A 19956-nucleotide genomic window follows, 5' to 3' on the forward strand; every position below is an offset into this window, starting at 1 on the left:
AATAAATTAATGGTGAGCTGTGTGAAGCGGCACATACCCGTGGTGGTATCCACGTCGCGCACCTCGCTGGTACTGAAGTACTCTCCGTCGTGAGCCGTCACCTTCACCTCATACACCTGGCCCGGCTCCAGCCCCGTCAGCACCACATAGTCGTCTTCCGTTATTTCGTGACTGTGCAGCCAGTCCGGATGACCCTTCAGTCTGTAAGTAGAGAAGTCATTGTGACTATAAGTTTTTTATTATATTTTTTTATGAGAATAAGGGACGATACGAGAAGGACATTCCTCCTCCTTAGTCGTTCACCCATGACAGAGTGGTCGTGGTTGCATGATGGGACTGTAGGTACACACACAAGCCGTATCTATGGTGGATAATGCAGCCCTCGCAATGCGCCTCCACTTGCCACGGTATTCGCGTTGCGGGAACATAGCACTATGGTGGTTTGTGTCGCAGCCTTTATCAGGTCTATCCAACGCGTAGGTGACCGAGCTCGTGACCAGTTGCCTTCCACTCGTTCTTGGACGACGAGTCGTTCCATGGAGTTTTGTATTCGTGTAACGTGCCCAAAGTACTTGGCAGCACATTCACTGATGTTAATTGATACGCCCATTACAATGCAGTGCTGCTCAGGATTATTGAAAAAACCCAAAACTTCGTAGCGGAACCACAATTGCGCTTGTCACCTTGAGAAGATGTTACAGCTCATTTGCCCAATAATTTTACTAGCTAGGGCGCCCCTCAGACCGAAACACAATAATGCTTACTTACTGCTTCACATCAGAAAAAGGTGCCGTTGTGGTAGCCATAATCTAGCCGGATCCTGTGCAAAGAAGCCTACGAGTGGTAAAAGCCCTTAGTCGCCTCTTACGACACTCTTGGGCCTGGAACATACCATTTAGGTATGCCTGATCATAATTGGAAAATATATGGGAGTCAATTAACTTCTCTATGTCAGGAGTTCCTTAAGTGTGCTCTGTACAGAAATGCCCTGAAGGTTAATCCTTCGGATGTTTAAATTATGTACCTATCTATCCAGTAATTAAGTATTTCTTACCTGTACCAAGCCATGAAATGGCTGCCAGCGTGTCCGTCGAGAGAAGGCAGCCACCGCACAAGTATATGAGCCGAGCCCTCCTTCGCAGGTAAGGTGCTCACTTGGAACACGGGGATATCCGGCACCGAGTTCACCATAGCTTTGGTTTTCTGCTCCACATAATACTTGTCTCCCTCTCCAGCTTTAGTTTTAGCGCGAATCTCAATCCTATATTTAGTATTAGGCTCCAAGCCCGCCAGCTTAGCACGGTCAAATTTAGGGTCAATTTCCTTTTTTCTCTCCTGTAATGGTCCTAAAGCTGTTCCAGAAACTTTTTGGTAGTATATTTTATATCCGGTTAGAACACCGTTTTCATCCATTGGTTTATCCCACTTGAGTAGCATTGCCGAAGAGCCAATTGGATAAGCTTCAAAAGACTTTACAGTTCCGGGTTTGCCTTCAGGTGTAACAAAGCTGAGTGTTTCGCTCGGTGGCCCGTTGTATCTTCCATTGTACACTAGAATTCGCGCGTTGTTTTTCTTAAACGGTTTGAATACAGATACTAGTGTGTTTGATGCGTCTGCTTTTACTAACACTTCTTTGAGTCTGTCTTCGTCTCCATCCACCCAGGTTTGTATCTTGTAGCCTTTAAAATGTCCTCTGACAGATTCAGGACTGACTGGATTCCATGATAACAGTGCAGTCGTTCCAGAGGTGACTTGGACAAGAGAGAAGTTAGCGGGCGGCTGCTGAGGCGTGTCTTCGCCGGACCAACCAATTACTTCGACAGGAGCTACATTTGATGTACCTTTAGAGTTTACGGCTACGACCTGCACATTAAATATTTATATTTTATTTTAAGCACTAACTTGATTTAAATATTGTTTAAATTAATTTCTAAAGACTGAAGCTCTATATTTACATTTCCTAAGTAATTTCAGTTTTAAAATTAATCCCTCTTTTTAATTACCATTGTATATGTGTACAAATGATTTAAGTTTTCTTTAGTGTTAATTCCGTCAATATTTGTTTTTAAAACAAATCGACACGTGTTTCGCCGAGACACGCCACGAGACATGTCAAATCAAAGAATCGTGCCAGATTCTGGCGAGACAACACGTCCTGAGGATGCCTCGTGTAGAGGCGAAACACGTGTCGAGTTGTTTTAAAAACAAATATAGACGGAATTAACACTAAAGAAAACTTAAATCATTTGTATTATTATGGATTTCCGCAAAGTAACGTCTAAATCAATAAATTGTACATGTGTGTTAAAGCTATTCTTACTAATGAAATTTTAATAAAAAATATATCACTTATTGCTTTCATTTTTTTTTCTCATTTTCTTCTTATACTACTTAATTTACAAAACATTAAAAGATAGAGATGGAAAACCTTGAAAATTTTGTATATTGCTTCTATAAAAAATTGTATCTTAAATACAAGATTATTTTTGTTATTATAAATTTGTTAAAATATATACTGAAAGCTATTGAAAATTTCCAGTTTCGGAGACAAATTAACCTTGATCTTGTAGGGCTGGAAGGTGGGCGTGTTGGTGACCACCAACTCGTTCTGGTTCCAGTCCCGCACTTGCTGCTCACTCCATGCCGCGCCGCTTATGTTGCGTCGCCACGACACCAGGTAGTAGAAACCGGGGCCGTTGTGCTCTATTTGTGGCATTTTCTGCAACAGAACACATTTTTTAATATCTTATAATTCATTAATATATTATATAAAATGTTAATGTTCCTACGTATGTCCACGGTTTTCTCCGTCATCCGCACCGTTGGGATGGCAAATACCCCTCGGTCCCCTGGTGTGCATAAGGGACTTTGTTCGGGATGGCTGGAAGTGGGTGGTTGTGGGTGCAACAATGTGAAATTATATACATCTGTCCTTCTTTAACTAATGTAAAATTCTGAAAATCTCGGGAATGATCTAGAAAGTTCCAAAATGTGTGCAACTGATAATAATAATTAAACATGCGATGTAATTTAACCCGAGCAACGGCTGGTTTCGCTGCTAGTATCTTATAACTATATTACATCCATTCCATAAAGCCTTATATGGAATGGATGTAATAGTATGGATGATGTATGCCATTGCATTTGCAATGCGTCGTGCATTTCAATTCACCATGATTAGATAATAAGTCAAGCACTTACCGACCACGTTATGACCATGTTAGTGGGGTCCCGGCCCTTGCCTTCAACATTGTCAGGGTTTTTATATGGCACATCGGGCTGCGTGGTGCACACGTCGGAATGTGAGGAGGGCGTGGAGGCTCCTATTTTATTGAACGCGATGACACGGAAGGTGTAGTTGGCCCAGGGACTCAGCTCAACGGTCCAGGAGGTGTCGATGGCGGGAACATTGTCGCTGGCCACCTCCCAAGTGTCGGGCGTGAAGGTAGTGTTGTACTGGATGGAGTAGCGTAGGATAGGTGCTCGGTTGTCACCCATCGAGTGCCAGCGCAGGGTCGCTAGCTTCTCGTGACATTCGATACCATCCAGTGCGGGCGGATTTGGCTTGTCTGGAGGAAATTCGACTAATATTGTTAAATACATACTTGACATTATAGCACCTGAATTAGCAATAATAATATTTAATGAAAAAAAGAAATAAGGGAGGTGTTTCATTAAATTTTAGAATATCAATAATAATATTATTAACATACTTTTTACACATCTTATCTTGCCCCAAATTAGGCATATATAGCCTGTGTTATGGGTTACTAGGCAAAGATATATTTAGTATTAATATTATAATATATAAACATACGTCATGACTCGGAAACAAACATCCATATTCATCATAATATAAATGTTTGCACCTACCGGGATTCGAACCCGGGACCTCTAGCGTAGTAGGTCGCTAGCCACTCGGCTATACAGGTCGTCGTTATTAAAACTTTACATAATAGAATAAATAAAGTTCTCGACATTGATATGATAGGTGATAGTTTTCCTAAATTCAAAAAGAAGCTAACGGACCACTTTCTATCACAATATAGAGACGCAATGGTTTAGTATTTTTATATTATTTTATTGGTAGCATACTTCGGTCGCAGAGTTTTAGAATACTTCGGTCACATCGCAAGGAAGTACGATGGAAGGCTCATTGTGGTCGGCAAAATAGATGGGAAGAGGCCTCGTGGACGCAGTCGCCCTCGACCTACGGTTCACAATGCCTTTCACACAGACAGGAATAGATGGAGAGCGATCATACGTGAGAAAGTGATACAGAGGGGTGGTCACGACCCTCAGTACTGAGGATTACGACGCAGGGAGGAGGATTGGTATTTTGGTTTTTCTTGAATATTTAAAGTTTTTTCGATTTTATTTTAAAGATAACTTTAATCGTGTGTTATTTGTTCATAGCAATAGAACCAGCTAGTTGACTGTTGCAGCTTGTTGGATCTTATAATTACTTGTCCACCTTCTTTTTCGTTTTTTCTGCTTCTAACTAGTATCTTTATGAAAATTTATTGAAATAGGCGTTACTTTGCGGAAATCCATAATTATACAAATGATTTAAGTTTTCTTTAGTGTTAATTCCGCCAATATTTGTTTTTAAAACAATTCGACACGTGTTTCGCCCTGGCAATGCCAATCTTGCCAGATTCGCATTGCCAGAGACTCGTGCCAGATAATGGCGAGACAACACGTCCTGAGGATGCTTCGTGTAGAGGCGAAACACGTGTCGAATTGTTTTAAAAACAAATATTGGCGGAATTAACACTAAAGAAAACTTACAATAATTTGTATAGTATCTTTATTGCAAGCTGTGGCAATCTTTAACGGCCGTTCCCAATATACTATTTATTTATTGTCTAATTAGCACGGCAGTGCCACTTAACACTAATTGGACGAAACACTAAAAGGAAAAATTACAAACAAAAAACGAATATTAAAGAATAATTGAATTAATTATACAATATTGACAATGCTCTCCGCGAACCTAAGTATATCAGAATCTAGGGAAGTCCACCCATCATTGAATGGATTCCATTGAGCATTCTTGTCCAAGAGCGCGTTGAAAGATGCCAATGAACGCGGTATAGGTGCCATTTAGAATATGAGGAAAATAAAACTAGTTGTTTATCAACGCACAGATTAGTATCCCGCCAATTTATGTCAACTTTTTAAATTTCAAATATGGAACTTACCGCGTAATTGTTGCGGCTTATTCCACTCAAAGAAGTTTGCGCTAAGTTCACACGGGCTGTTTAGAAAGTCACATGGCATTTCTTTTGATTAGTTTATTTTACATAAAACTCTTCATAGCTGACAGCAGTTCTATTTGTATGAGTTTTTCCCTCTCTACGGAGGGAAGCAGCATTTTCCACCCAATAATCAGATCAAAACAACATTACTTTCCGAGTATGAGAAATGAAAAGATTATTTTTTCGTGGGTGAAGATTATTAAATTTAGGGACACGTATACGACACGATTGCTCATGAAAATCTGGAGCATCAACCTCTCCTCGTAAAATTTGACACATAATTTTAAGCTGGTCGCAAGTCCGCCTGACTTCCAGACAGTATCTACTATTTACAGATAGAGATAAATTACTACCTTCTACTATCAGTAATTAGCTGTCAATAATCTGAAGCTGTCCCAATATACCCGTTAAGTCATTCTTATCGCCTTATATTGGGACGCGTCAATTGGAATTTCCATACAAACTTTATATCGCTGGTAAGCTGTACGTCGTCCCATTGACAGGTGAGTTACCGTCGATAAGTTTATTGGGACAGAAAAGTCAACGATAGTTACGATTTTTATCTCAAGTAAGAGACAGACTGAATATTGGGAACGAAATTCAGTGGGTCTACAATGTAACAATGATTAACATTTTGTTTAGTTTATAAACGATTAATTGTAACCTGTTGATTGTGCTTAAATCTAATATATAAAATTCTCGTGTCACGGTGTACGGGAACGAACTCCTCCGAAACGGCTTGAACGATTCTCATGAAATTTTAAGTGCATATTGGGTAGGTCCGAGAATCGGCCAACATCTATTTTTCACCCCCCTAAATGTTAAGGGTGGTCCACACGAATTTTTTTTTTAATTTTTTAATCAAAAAATACGTACAACTTCAAATATTCACCCATCTACGATCAACAGTTACTTTTGTACCGCGATTTTAATATCGGCAATACAACGTTTGCCGGGTCAGCTAATAAAAAAGTAGGCTATAGTTTAATAGTGGCGCGGTACCTTGCACGGTGAGTGTGGCCTGCGCACGCGCCTCGTCGATCTCCGTGCGCGCGACGCACGTGTACTCTCCCGAGTCCAGCTCGCTGGTGTCGGAGATGAGCAACGAGTAGTCGTTGTTGAGCCGGAAGCGTGGCTGAGTGTCCAAGTCGAGAGGCTGGCCATCACTGAGCCACACGATCTGCAGGTTCAGGGAGTCGTCGGCGTGCGCGTTACAACGGAACGTGGCCGAAGTGCCAGCCGCTACCTCGTAGTTTTCCGGCTTGTCGGTGATTATGGTGCGCTCTGTTCGAAAAACATGCGTCAGGTAGGTATAGGTAATATACGCGGTTTTAATAAGGGACAAGACGAGAAGGACGTTCAGCTGATGGTAATTACAATGCAGTGCCGATCAGGATTCTTGAAAAACTCATAAATTCTGAGAGGCACTACAATTGCGCTTCGTCACCTTGAGACGTAAGATGTTAAGTCTCAGTAATTTCACTAGCTACGGCGCCCTTCAGACCGAAACACAGTAATGTGTACACATTAAATGTTCAAAACAAAACTATTAAGTTATTCCAAAGAATTGTTAAATATTGTGAAATTATATTATAGACATAAATGACTTTCTTAATGATACCACAGACTGGAAATGGAGCGACCACCCTCAGGCTATTAAATGATATGTTTAATTGTACAATATTACTTTGTAAACATATTTTTTGATGAAAAAAAAGCCCGCTGAGTTTGTTGCGCCCGTTCTTCTCAGGCCTGAGGCCTGTTATAGGTGATAGTTTTTTTTTTACTTTCAATAAGTGATATCATATCCTATTATGATGTCATATCCTATTATGTCATATCCTATACACAGTCTCTCAAAGAAAAATTTAAAGAAATAAATATTATGACTGTTTATTGTCAGTACATTTATGAAAATTTAATATATGTTCACGAAAATCGTCACCTTTTTGCTCTTAATAGTGATTTTCATTATTATAACACTAGAAATAAGGGATTGCTTGTAACTAATTCTAGTAGGCTTCATAAGATACATAATAGCTTTAAGGGTAAATGTATACACTTCTACAATAAAGTCCCAGCTACTGTTCAGGCATTATCTATAAATAAATTTCAATGTTTTATAAAAAAAATAGCTCTGTCGTAAATCCTATTACTCCACTGCTGAATATCTAAATGATCGGACAGTATGGGACTAGATTGTGATTATTTTATACCGATAGAAATGACTGTACAATATTGTATATTTTTAAAAAAAAAGAATGCTGGGAGAGTTTCTTGCGCCGCTTCTTCTCTCTCAGAGCGCCATTTGTTTCCGAAGCGGTAGTAGTATCTAGTAGTATAAGAAATGACATCAAAAAGAATTCTAAAGGAATCAATTTTGATAAAATAAATGCCTTTTATGCCTTTTATTTTGAATGAAAATATTTGAATTTGAATTTATTTGAGATTGAAAGTTGCTCAACTGTAATGTGTAACCTTTAAATTTCTTTGTAGGTGTGTGTGTTGTTTTCTAAACGATGTTCCGCACTGCGTGAACGTAGAATAAACGTTGGTACACGTGAATTCGAAAATGGAAAACAGAACAAAGGCAACATTTGCGTCAATAACGGTCTTTAACAAGTGCGTTGCAATGGACTCTTGCAATTTATTTTAGGTCCGGCAATAGCTTTATATTAATGTGATCTACAAATTATCTTTTCTTGAATAAAAATGGGTGAGAATTATAATTTTTATTTTATTTAAGATTCTTATTGGAGATAATGAAAATACAAAATAGTCGATTGTTTAAAATGATGCTTTCAATCTGCAAGAACATCATCTCTCAGGAGTCCCGAGTATACTTGAAATGAGTATTTACTTTGATTAACGCGAGTGTTACACATTTAAATAAAACACATTTTAAGCATTAGACGTTGCGTTAAAGTTACATTTTTCGACCTTTCCAGAGCACATTTTCAGGGGGACATGTAATCTATATATATAAAAATGAATTGCTGTTCGTTAGTCTCGCTAAAACTCGATAACGGCTGGACCGATTTGGCTAATTTTGGTCTTGAATTATTTGTGAAAGTCCAGAGAAGGTTTAAAAGGTGAATAAATAGTAAAATGCTGCTAAATTAAATAAAAACAACAAATTTGTTTTTCCTTTGATGTGTCCATACATAATATCTATGAGAGAATTTATTGACAGTTCTACTGTGAAACAATTTCATTACGACAGCAGGGTGCATATTTTACGAAATAATTTTTGATGTTATGATATATTATTGACAAATTCATATAAAAAAAATATTTTATTTATTATATACAGAACAACGTCTGTCGGGTCAGCTAGTGTAATTTAAAAACACAGTTACAATTTTAATCCTTTAATAAGTGGTTTATTTAAATACTTGAAAGTATTTCCAAACAAACAAATAAACAAACAAACGAAGGGCTTACTTTTGACGAGGAGCGAGCCGTAAGCGGACTTCTCTCCGAATTTGTTCTTGGCGTAGCACTGGTAGGTGCCCACGTCAGTGTACGACACATCTGGAATCACCAGGTCACCTTCCGGCGTGATGTTGTATCTGTGGAATGAGCATATTACTGTAGTAAGAGCAAATGTACCTACACATTTTTTATAATAAAAAAAAATTAAAATAAAACAACCGACTTCAAGAAAAACTATTGCAAAACAATAGACTAATAAAATAATCGCGTATTTTTGTACAATCTAAGTAATTATTTTAATTCCAGTTACAATTATTGTTATTTTTTGAATCGGTGTCCTCCAGCCGTGGACCCACCCCCCGCCCCTCTCCCTGTCACGTTGCGCGTGCGATAAAAGCACATCTCACCTACAACTATGTATATACCAACCTACCATAGCTGAGACCGACTCCAAAAATAACCAAAATAATCGTCAGAGCCATTTATAACATGGGATCTAGAATTTCGTTAAAGAATAAGTTTAAAAAAAATAGGTATTATGACAGTGGCCTCACAATACATTAACGAGAATTTGATGTTTGTACAAAAGAATAAAAATAAGTTCACAAAACTTAGTGACTTACATAGTATTAATACTAGAAATAAGGATAGACTTGCCATGCCCGCCACAAGACTCCATAAAGTCAGCAATTCTTTTAGGTGTCAGTGTGTTCGCTTCTATAATAAACTCCCCGAACATATAGCAAATATGTCTATAAACAAATTCAAAGCCTTCACAAAAAGTAAATTAAGCAGCAAAGGCTATTACAATATCCAAGATTATTTAAGTGATAAATTAGCCTGGAATTGAATCGCTCACTTAAGTGTGATTTGATTTATGTGATTTTAATTGTTTTATGTTATTTATAATATTACTTACTTGATTTGTTTGATTTTAATTTTATCTGTTTGATATTATTTATTTATTATTACGAAATTAAGTGTATGACTGAACTTAAGCCATTTTTATAGTAATATAGTAATATTTTTTTATATTATAAATTATCTTGCCCCAAGTTAAGCATATATAGCCTGTGTTATGGGTTACAAGACAATGATATATTTAATACAATATACTTACTTAAACATACATATATTCATATAAACATACATAAATACATTTAAACATCCATGACTCGGAAACAAACATCTATATTCATCATATAAATGCTTGCACCTACCGGGATTCGAACCCGGGACCTCTAGCTTAGTAGGTAGGATCGCTAACCACTCGGCTATACAGGTTGTCAAATCAATGTTATGAGCACAATAAACGTTTTGATTTTTAACAATAAATGTAACTAGAATTAGATCAATTAATTAGATTGTATAATAATACGCAATTATTAATTACTTTTTAGTGAATGTTATATTTTTTTTTGCAATAGTTTTTTTGAAGTCGGTTGATTTTTTGTTAATTTATTTTTTATTTTTTGATTTTTATTGACTTTGAAGCACACTAACTAATAATTTGTCTTAATTATATTATTATATTAAATATATTATATTAAATAATTTTGCAATGCAGCAATGAACGTAAACGCATTGCAATTTTATTAAAAACAGTACCCGTGGTATTACAATGACACTAAAACCAGGCCGTTAAATTGTAAGAAATGAAGTCGATTGACAATCTACAGTACCGTTTAATTATAATATCACTAGTGAAATTGTAATATCAAGTCTTTGAAAATATACTTGCGACATATCTTAATATAATGACGCACGGTTTGACAGTTCCACTGTAAAACAATTTCATTACAACAACAGGGAGCATTTTTTATGAAATAACTCTTGATATTTTGAAATATTATTGGCAAATTCCTATAAACAGTATTTTTTTTATTATCTACAGAACGACGTCTGTCGGTTGAGCTAGTCTATATATATAAAAGAGAATGTATGTAATTAAAAAGAGAATTATTGTATGTTCCCTAACTTATACATGTATGTTCCTTAACTCTTAAACTATTCGACCGATCTCAATGAAATCTTTTGTAATAGATTCGTTGAAGCTCAAGGAAGGTTTACATATATATTTTATATGGCCAAAACAACGTTTGCCAGGTCAGCTAGAATAATATAATAATAGTTTAAAAAAACTAAAAAACACGCTTTTTATAGAAAACCGAACTAAAAAATAGAAAATAAATTTTAATAAATTTAAATTAAGAATAGTATTTAAAATTTCAATAAATATAAATTAATAATAGTGTGAATAAAAAAAAATATTTTATTTTAAAAAAAGCGTACCGTATAAAAATGACTCGAGGTACATATAAAACGTTCCCTGTACATATGTATTCAGCATAACCCTCTGATTACGTCACTGACCCGTCACCCGCGTCATCTGACCGGGACATCCTCATTATATGTTACCAAAGTTATTTATAACATTTTCAGCCCCTAATTGAGTCGCCATGCTATATGAATATTCATTATTTCACTTGTTCATTAAGACGGTTGTCGTATCGGTAAGATTACAAATAGTTACTACTGCCATGCCCGTTATGGACAATTTATTATTTGCAAAACTGTGAAGTCACAGTGATTTTTAAAAATTACCTTTTCGTTCAATTCCCTGCAGAAGATATTTTTTTATATATATATAGAAATACATGAGTGTAGCTTTTCAATATATTCTTGATATTGTTCTATATGTTCAGAAGCACATTGAGGAATTGCTAGAAACTGTGACAATCATAAAGTTAACACGAGGAACAAACATAAACTTGTTATGCCTACTACTCGGTTAAATCGAGTTATTTAGTCCTTATTGGGCGATGTATATGCTTTTACAATATGATCCCAGAAAATGTACAAAACAAATGCGTTACGAAATTTAAAAGAAACGTTTAAAAACGTTTGTGTGGTTTCCCACAAAGGTTATTATAACATAAATGATTTTCTTAATGATACCACTGACTGGGAATTTAATTTGTTTATTGTACGATATTAAATTATAATCTATATTTTAATTAAAAAAAGCGCGCTGAATTTCTTGTTATTCTCAGGTCTGTGGCAGTCTGTTTTGAATGGGTGGTAGTTTTTGATGTTCAATAAGTGATTTTGAATTAAAATATTTGAATTCGCCTGCTTAGCCATACGATGTAGTACTTAACTAATTTGTTCTGCCGCTCAGTATTAGCAACGTTGTTAATTTTCATCAAAATGTTAATTCATTAGATTTTTTTAACATGTAGATTTTTTATCACAGTTTTATTATTTTTAAAGTATTGTCGAAACGATTTTAACGAAACTAAATTAAGAAGCGCCGAAAAAATACAAGATTTGTGATCTAGGTTTAAATTGTATTGAGTTCAGATACCAGGGTGACATAGACATGAGAAGACAAAGTACACTTACTTGCCACCCGTGACGTCCACATCGTCTCGCATCCACTTGACGACAGGCTTGGGAGCACCAAACACGCGGCACTTGAGTACAGCCTCGGATCCGTCCACCTTTGTCAGGTTCTCCGGCCCTTCCTTGATCTCTGGAGGGATAGCTGCAAGTTAACATGAAAATTTAGAATCATGTTTGGTGCACTGCAAAACACGTTGCAACCGAAATAATCGAATCAAATAGCGGCTTTCCTATAAGCAATTAGAATACCAATATAGTGATTTCGTAATATATCAAATATTACTATAGTCGAAGCTGTAAGGTAAGAAAGGCCATATGTGTAGTGCCTGACGGGGGCAGTACTACACTAATTATCCGGTTTTCAGGGTGTGAGCGACGGTGTATTTATTTACATGTACAGATACAACTTTTAAGTTCGTCACAAACGAAACATTAATCTTCGAGTGACCATAGAACTCAAAAGTATCGGTAATGTGTATATGGCATATTACCCACTGCCCTATATAAATACAACTGGACAGGCTGTTCCATATGTTTGACAGCAAATTTTTTGTGCCTATTTGAAGCGCCACTCGCGAGCGTCCAGAGAATTAATTTCGAAGTATAGTACAAATGGCTGCGAAGAACCGTACAATACTCTGAAGTATTTTTGCATTTTGAATTAATTTCGTTCGTTTTCCGTGTTATTTATACTTCAAGATCAAACAGGCACAAAAGCACTTTGACAGCCGCCAGTCCAGTGGTATATAATAGAGGTCAGTGCATATTACCGCTTCTTTTATGGTACCTAATATGTATATGGGAGCTTCATCGGCAAGACATTGCCTCAGAAGACAACATCCTAAACATGCGGCTTACGACAGAAATATTTTTCAAACCGCACCGCTCCGGTGCAGTGCCGCGCCGCACCTCTTTAGTGCGGGTTGAGCTTTAATAACAAAATTGTTGATTTAGTTGAATTACGAACGGCAACAAATCCAGCCAACTATTACAGCTATTCCCACGTCATTGTGAGTACAGCTTATAGTAGTATCCTGTAAGTAGTAATATCCTACAGTTTGTGAAATTGGCGCGTGGGTTTTGTAGAGCGGCCGGACACAGCTATTATGAATGTAAATGATGGTTTTTCGTGTTGATTCATTGACGTCATGAGATGATTTACGTGTGATAGGAGACTATAAAAGAAAACTCAAATTATCTTAAATACTGACGGAACCAGACTCTTGATATCGTTGCCAAGTCATCTGGAAAGTCGAACGACTCACATTAAACATCTGGTACACATTACATTGACTATAGCACCCTTCCTAAAGTAGCGCTTAATTTTTGCTCGCTATTATCGTTTTAACAACCATTTAAGAGACCGCTAAATAATGGTATCAAGACTTCAAAATATCAAGGAAATAGGACAATCAAACAATAATTATCAAAAAATGTCACGCAATAAGTTATACGTCTTTGGCCTAACGAAACAAAAATTATTAAATGATTTATTCCTCTTGCTATTCTACATTTTTAGAAAGAACAATTTTTAAAAATCTTGCAAAGATGGATTTGACAATTAATTATTAAATAATGGCTGTATGGGCTTGAACCCTTTGCCTGGCCTAAGAATGGACGAAGAAACCAAAAAAAAAAAAAATACCGAATGACACAAACGTCAGAAAATTTTAAGAACCAACTTCAACCTGTTACTTTTGTGTTAGTGATGCGCGCGGATCTTATAATTTCACTCTCATAATTTTTTCATTACGCGCCTAAAGAAGTATAACTTCAAAATTTAATTTAATATACCTCTTATTTTTATACCTTTACGTTCAATATTAATAAAATGCTATTATTTGTATGTTTGTTTAATTTATAGTGTCAGTTTATAATAATAATATATGATCAACCTGAATGAAAACACCTAAAAAGCCGTAAATATAACAATTATATACTCCACGTAGACAAAAATGTTCATAAAATGAAAACTACTGGGCCAAACTATATAAAATTATGGGGCCAAATGGCATCTATTCCGCATCGAAATAAAGAATAACGTAAATCGGATAATCTGTGTACATACATAAAAATACCTATTGAATTGAAAACCCTCATCCATTTTGAAGTCGGTTAAAAAGAAAAAAAACTACAAGATTGCCATGCAATCAATCTGCGTGAACGAAGCCGCAGTCGGAGGTAATATGGAAAAAGAAACAAAACAGGCAAGTCAAGTTACTTAAACAGACGTTAAAAGTATTTATATTATGCTTTCATAACAGGAAATGTATTATGAAAAATTCATAGTCAGCACTCTGACATTATGAAATTGGATTCGAGATTGACCGAGACGCCATAGACTTGTTATGGTTTAGATGGTGCATCTCCATACATTGATTCCTTTTACAAATCATCGATAATAGAAGTTAATAAAGAAGTAGAACTTAATTATAATTACGTTTTTAAAGCTTCCTAGAGGGCACCAAAACGATTACTTCATTTACAGTATTACATTTTTCAGCTATGGTGTCTATGAATATAGTTTCAGAACTGACATATTCGTAGTCTGTTATTTACGTAGCTATAATTTAAGCTAATTTAAGTTTTTAAATCTTCCTAGGGGGCACCAAAACGATTACTTCATTTACGGTATAAGGATTTTCAGCTATGGTGTCTCAGACAAATATGTGAAAAAAGGGGCAAATAGATATATGACAGACAGATATATATTAATATAATTTATTAATCTAAATATACAAGTGTTCAAAAACGCAGTAAAAGCCAAGACCTCCCATATAATTAACATCTGTATGGGCATTTTTGCTCCCATCCGGTGTTAAATGGGTGTTTTTATATTTTTGTGTACCAAAGTCAATTCAAATTTTGAGATATGGCGTGTGTACTTAAGTCAATATTTGACGAAAGAGAATTATTGACAGCTATTTGATATTTATGGGTTTTCTTGTAATCTTAGTTATGTGAACATTATATATTTTTTTTTAAATCTCATAAAAAGCAATCTGATTATTGCTAAATGTTATTTATTTGTCTCAGCTTCAGAATCTTAATGTTCTACTGAGTTACAATATAATTCCTTTTGTTTTCATAATGTTTTTTTTTCTACTGAGTTAAGTTTTGGCCATGCGACTCTATTATCTTTTACATTAAAATGTCATAACGTAAATGCAGTATAGAAATAGAACTAAAAATCAATGCAATGAGATCAGATTAATTAACTTGCTTTAAAAAACAGTACAGTGCTCCTTAAGAACACATAACGATTTTTATATTTTTCTGAATGCCACTTGTCGTGAGACACCCTTATATTTCCATTTAAACAATTAATTATTTCTATATAAATATATGTAACGGCTATTAAAACAGTAAAATAATAAGTCGATTTCATGTTTATTCATACAAAAAAAAATATTTCACGTAAACATGTGTAAAAAAAAAAAAGGCGTAAAACAGCCATAGGACAGGACAAAAAGTCGAGGTACAAAAAAATAAAAAAACGTCCAAGTACACTTTTCACCGTCTAGTGATTTTAGAGAGTTAATAAATCTGCAACCCGCAAGTGCCTGTCAATCAATGGCTAATAACATAACTCCGTCTAAACATTTTAAGTCCTTCCCACCCCCTGACCCCACGCTAGATCCCTTCAGCAAATAATTTCCTATCTGAGGAGAATCGATAGTGCGAGGTGCGAATGGGGTGACTGACCCAGGGGTGAGTAAAAATTTCATTGCATCCCAGCTAGCATAGCGTGACCACAGAGAATGTAGTTTGTGAAGTGTTTCATACCCAGGTAGTACGAGCTAGACTATTGCAACCTTTATGGCTGTTTGAATGCGACCGTTGCGTTTACATTATTCAGATTAAAAATATATACATACTAGCTGCCCCGACAGACGTTGTTCTGTATTTACTGTTTTATAGGAAATTGCCAATAATATTTCAAAACATCAAGAATTATTTCGTAAAAGTGATCCCTGTTGTTATAATGAAATTGTTTCACAGCGGCACTGTCAAACCGTGCGTCACTAAATTCTCTCATAGAAAATATGTACATTCAAAACAAATATTGGAATTAAAAATAATTATGGGTCTCAAATTAAAATAAAAACTATCCTATCTCTCAAGTTGGACTAGACTGCACTCGATGAAGTAATCCCCATTAAAATCCATTCATTAGTTTAGGAGTCCATCGCGGACAAACAACATGTCACGTAATTTATATATATTAAGAGCATATAAATTAACAATACAGCTACTTATATTATATTTTTATTAAACATTTCGCTAGTTTGATTGCTAACCGATATCGAATGGTATCATTAACATTAAGGTAGCACCGACTTAAAACCTATCCATTGGTAGCACATATAAAAATATTTTTTTTTATAATTGCTAATTAAATGGTCGCTAAATACCTTTATAGAGTGCCGAAGCCTTTGAAAATGATAAAAAGTGAAACAAAATAATAGTAGGATGAAACCCATTGGAAAAGGATGAGAATATAACAAAAATTAAGGGAAAAATAAATTACGGGCGATCTGAGGTAGGGAAGTGGAAAAGGGGGGGTGTTTTAGGGTAAAAAACGGTTTATCTCGATTTCCGGCAAAACTACAAGCCCTATGGCAAAAAGTTAAGTGGCAAAGTTGTAGGTAATAAAGAGATCTACAACTGTTGTATTTACACTTTTTTCACATAACCTCAAAGTTTATGTGAAAAATTCAAAAAAACCAAGTTTTTGGTTTTTTATTTTTATATTTTACAAAAAAATAATTCTTTCACGAAATATTGTAAAAAGTTACCATTTTATGTAATTCAAATAAATTACAGTGTATTTGGAACATATAAAGGTAACTTTTTACAATATTTCGTGAAACATTTTTTTTGTAAAAGATAAAAATAAAAAACCAAAAATTTTTTTGTTATATTCTCGTCCTTTACCAATAGGTTTCATCCTACTATTATTTTTTTGGTTTCAAAAATTATCGACCCTTGTCTATTATTTATTTACGGTGTGTGTGGATTGATGCATCTACTGTACCATGACCTGGTATTATTGTTGATACAGTAGTAGTCGGCCGTACTCAATAGCTCTTGTTTTTACGTATTAATTTACATTTTTTTTTATAATAAATAAATCTCATAGTAATTGGTGTACATACATAAAAAAATACCGATCGAATTGAGAACCACCTCCTTTGCGAATTCACGCACACTAACACAACGTTACATACAAATCGCGAGTGTAAGACGTAGCTTGTCACGCACACTAAAGTTATAAACCTGGCTTGTTTTTATCAGTTAACTAGTAGCGAGAGACTCTATCTAGACGCATAAATTATCTAGGACTTAGTCAAGCTATAAGACGACAGAGCTTGATTTTTATATATGATTTTTTCTTCTTCGTTACACTCTTGGTAAAGCGGACGTGGTCATCAGTGACATCTTTTGGGACAGATGTGATTCGCCCCACGAGCATTCACCACTTCTCGCTGCTGGCCGACAGTCTGGTACACTCATTCAATGGACCACCCACAGCAGACTTAATTTGGTCGGTGCATCGCATGGGCTACCTTCCTCGCCCTCTGGTGCCCTCCACTTTGCCCTGCACGACAAGGCGCTCAATGGACTCACTCTCGCGCCAAGAAACGTGTCCGAAGAACTTAAGAATGCGACTCTGTACTAAAACTGAAATTCGTTATTTTACGCCAAGTTCTCGAAGCTATGATGAAACTCTCAGAATTCTCCACCAGAGCATCAATTTTCCTTTTCTCGACTTGTTTATGATTATGATTTTTTATTGAACTATTAATAATAGAAGCAACACGGTTCTGTTGTAATCGAATTACATAGTGGTGTGATACGTTACAGCCGAGTGCACGCGGGAGGGCCGATGGGTGGGGGACCATCTCAATGAAAACCGTGATCCAATATCCCGCGATAGCTCTACAAAAGGCTGCACTTAGTCTTGATGACGTGGCGCATTATCTAAAAGAGGGGTGGCTTACCTATGGGAAAGTATTCACGGTGCGGCTGATATTAATAACATCTTTGTGCTGTATAATAGAGCTATTCGCGAAATTTATAACTTAGGTCCTAAAGAACCGTTCAGAGAAACATTTAAAGAAATAGACATTTTGACTGTTGCTTCTCAATATATTCTTGATAATGTTCTACATGTGCATAAACACATTGAGGAATTTGCTAGAAACTGTGAAAATCATTATGTTAACAGTTATGTCGAGTTAGTAAGTCTTTTATTGGGCGATGTATATGCTTCTACAATATGATCCCCGAAAATGTACAAAACAAATGTGTTACGAAATTTAAAAGAATTGTTAAAAAGCGTATGTGGGGGCAAGGTTACTATAGCGTAAACGATTTTCTTAATGATACCACAGACTGGGAATGAAGTGAATACCCTCAGGCTCTTTAATTATAATGTTTATTGTACGATATTACATTGTAATCCATATTTTTATAAAAAAAAAACCCGCTTTCTAACGCCCCGTTCTTCTCAGGTCTGAGGCAGTCCATTTTGAATGTTTTTGACGTTCAATAAGTGATTTTGAATAAAAATATTTGGATTTGAAAGAAAGTCGATATATATACCTACTTGATTTTAAAACTTAAGTCGCATACGAGTTACGAGATATTTCGGCACCATTGTTGCCATCGTTATCGAGTGTTACGGATATCCCGTTAGTAACTATTGAAATAGGGAATAACTGGATTTGATTTTAGCAGTGGGCGGATCCTTTGCACAGGATGCCGACTAGATTTCGGGTACACAACGGCGCTTATTTCTGCCGTGAAAGTAATGTGTAAGCATTATTGTGTTACGGTTTCGGTAAGGGCGCCGGAGCTAGTGAAATTACTGGGCAAATTAGACTTGACATCTTATGACTCAAGAAGACGAGCGTAATTGTAGTGCCGCTTAGAATGTTTGGGATTTTCTAGAATCCTGAGCGGCACTGTAATGTAATGGGCAGGGCGTATCAATTACCATCAGCTGAACGATCTGCTCGTCTAGTCCTTTATTGTCATTGCCCGTTGTCCCGATAAATAAATTCCGATAAACAATAACATCATCCACGTAAACATGAATGTTCACAAAAAATATTCATAAAATGAAAACTACTGGGCCAAATGGCAACTATTCCGCATCGAACAAAAGAAGAATGACATAGATCGGTTCATACATAAACAAAATACCAATCGAATTGAGAACCTCCTCCTTTTTGAAGTTGGTTAAAATGTAATTAAAATGTATATTTTTTATGAAACCTATTAAAATTTCAATTTCATTGTTGAAGCAAATAACATGGTACAAAATTCTTAAGTAAAGTTTATTTACGACTAAACATTTACTAAGTAAAGTTTATTTACGACTAAGCGTTTGCCAAAGACGATGTAAATACTACATAATTAGAGTCGGGACTGCTTAAGTAAAAATTTAATTTAATTTAGTATGAATCGTTCAGTCATTTGACATAAGTAACAAATAGTAATTACAATTGGGCGACGAAGTATAATCCGGCTAAGTTTGAAAGCGAACAGTTGCTTGAAACGTAGTGGATTTCGGCTACCTCCGTTTTTTACAAGGCTATAGCCGTCATCTGTCAATGTAACAATGACTGTTTCATACAATCGAGTGAATCGCTTTTTTATACGCTTTATATTAGCTTTACTTGTATGTTTGTATGTGGACCCACTTTAAACGGCTAGATTTCGTCCAAACTTTGTAGATTTATCGAGGACCGATGACATTACACTAATTTGATAAAATTATTCAATTTTTCAATTTGCAAAATATGATTTTTTTTAATTTATATAATTTTCATCTATAATCGATAAG

General features: G+C 35.6%; 1 protein-coding gene and 1 long non-coding RNA gene across 5 annotated transcripts in view; one reads left to right on the forward strand and one right to left on the reverse strand.

Moving 5' to 3' along the window:
- Window positions 1-19956, forward strand: part of LOC126968782 (uncharacterized) — a 559194-nt gene that overhangs the window by 455400 nt on the left and 83838 nt on the right. The gene's annotated exons all lie outside the window — the stretch shown is intronic.
- LOC126968665 (neuroglian) overlaps window positions 1-19956 on the reverse strand; it is an 87029-nt gene that overhangs the window by 14373 nt on the left and 52700 nt on the right. For all 4 annotated transcript variants that reach the window (XR_007730268.1, XM_050813697.1, XM_050813696.1 and 1 more), the window contains 7 exons: window positions 12102-12243; window positions 8706-8833; window positions 6264-6545; window positions 3202-3569; window positions 2558-2719; window positions 1055-1863; window positions 38-201 (listed from right to left, as the gene is read on the reverse strand). Coding sequence is in view for 3 of the 4 variants with exons in the window: in XM_050813697.1 (XP_050669654.1) it covers window positions 38-201; window positions 1055-1863; window positions 2558-2719; window positions 3202-3569; window positions 6264-6545; window positions 8706-8833; window positions 12102-12243 (2055 nt within the window). In the remaining variant the exon portion in view is untranslated. The remainder of the gene's footprint in view (window positions 1-37; window positions 202-1054; window positions 1864-2557; window positions 2720-3201; window positions 3570-6263; window positions 6546-8705; window positions 8834-12101; window positions 12244-19956) is intronic.

This window comes from Leptidea sinapis, chromosome 16, assembly GCF_905404315.1.
Source record: "Leptidea sinapis chromosome 16, ilLepSina1.1, whole genome shotgun sequence".
In the NCBI taxonomy this organism is placed as follows: domain Eukaryota; kingdom Metazoa; phylum Arthropoda; class Insecta; order Lepidoptera; family Pieridae; genus Leptidea; species Leptidea sinapis.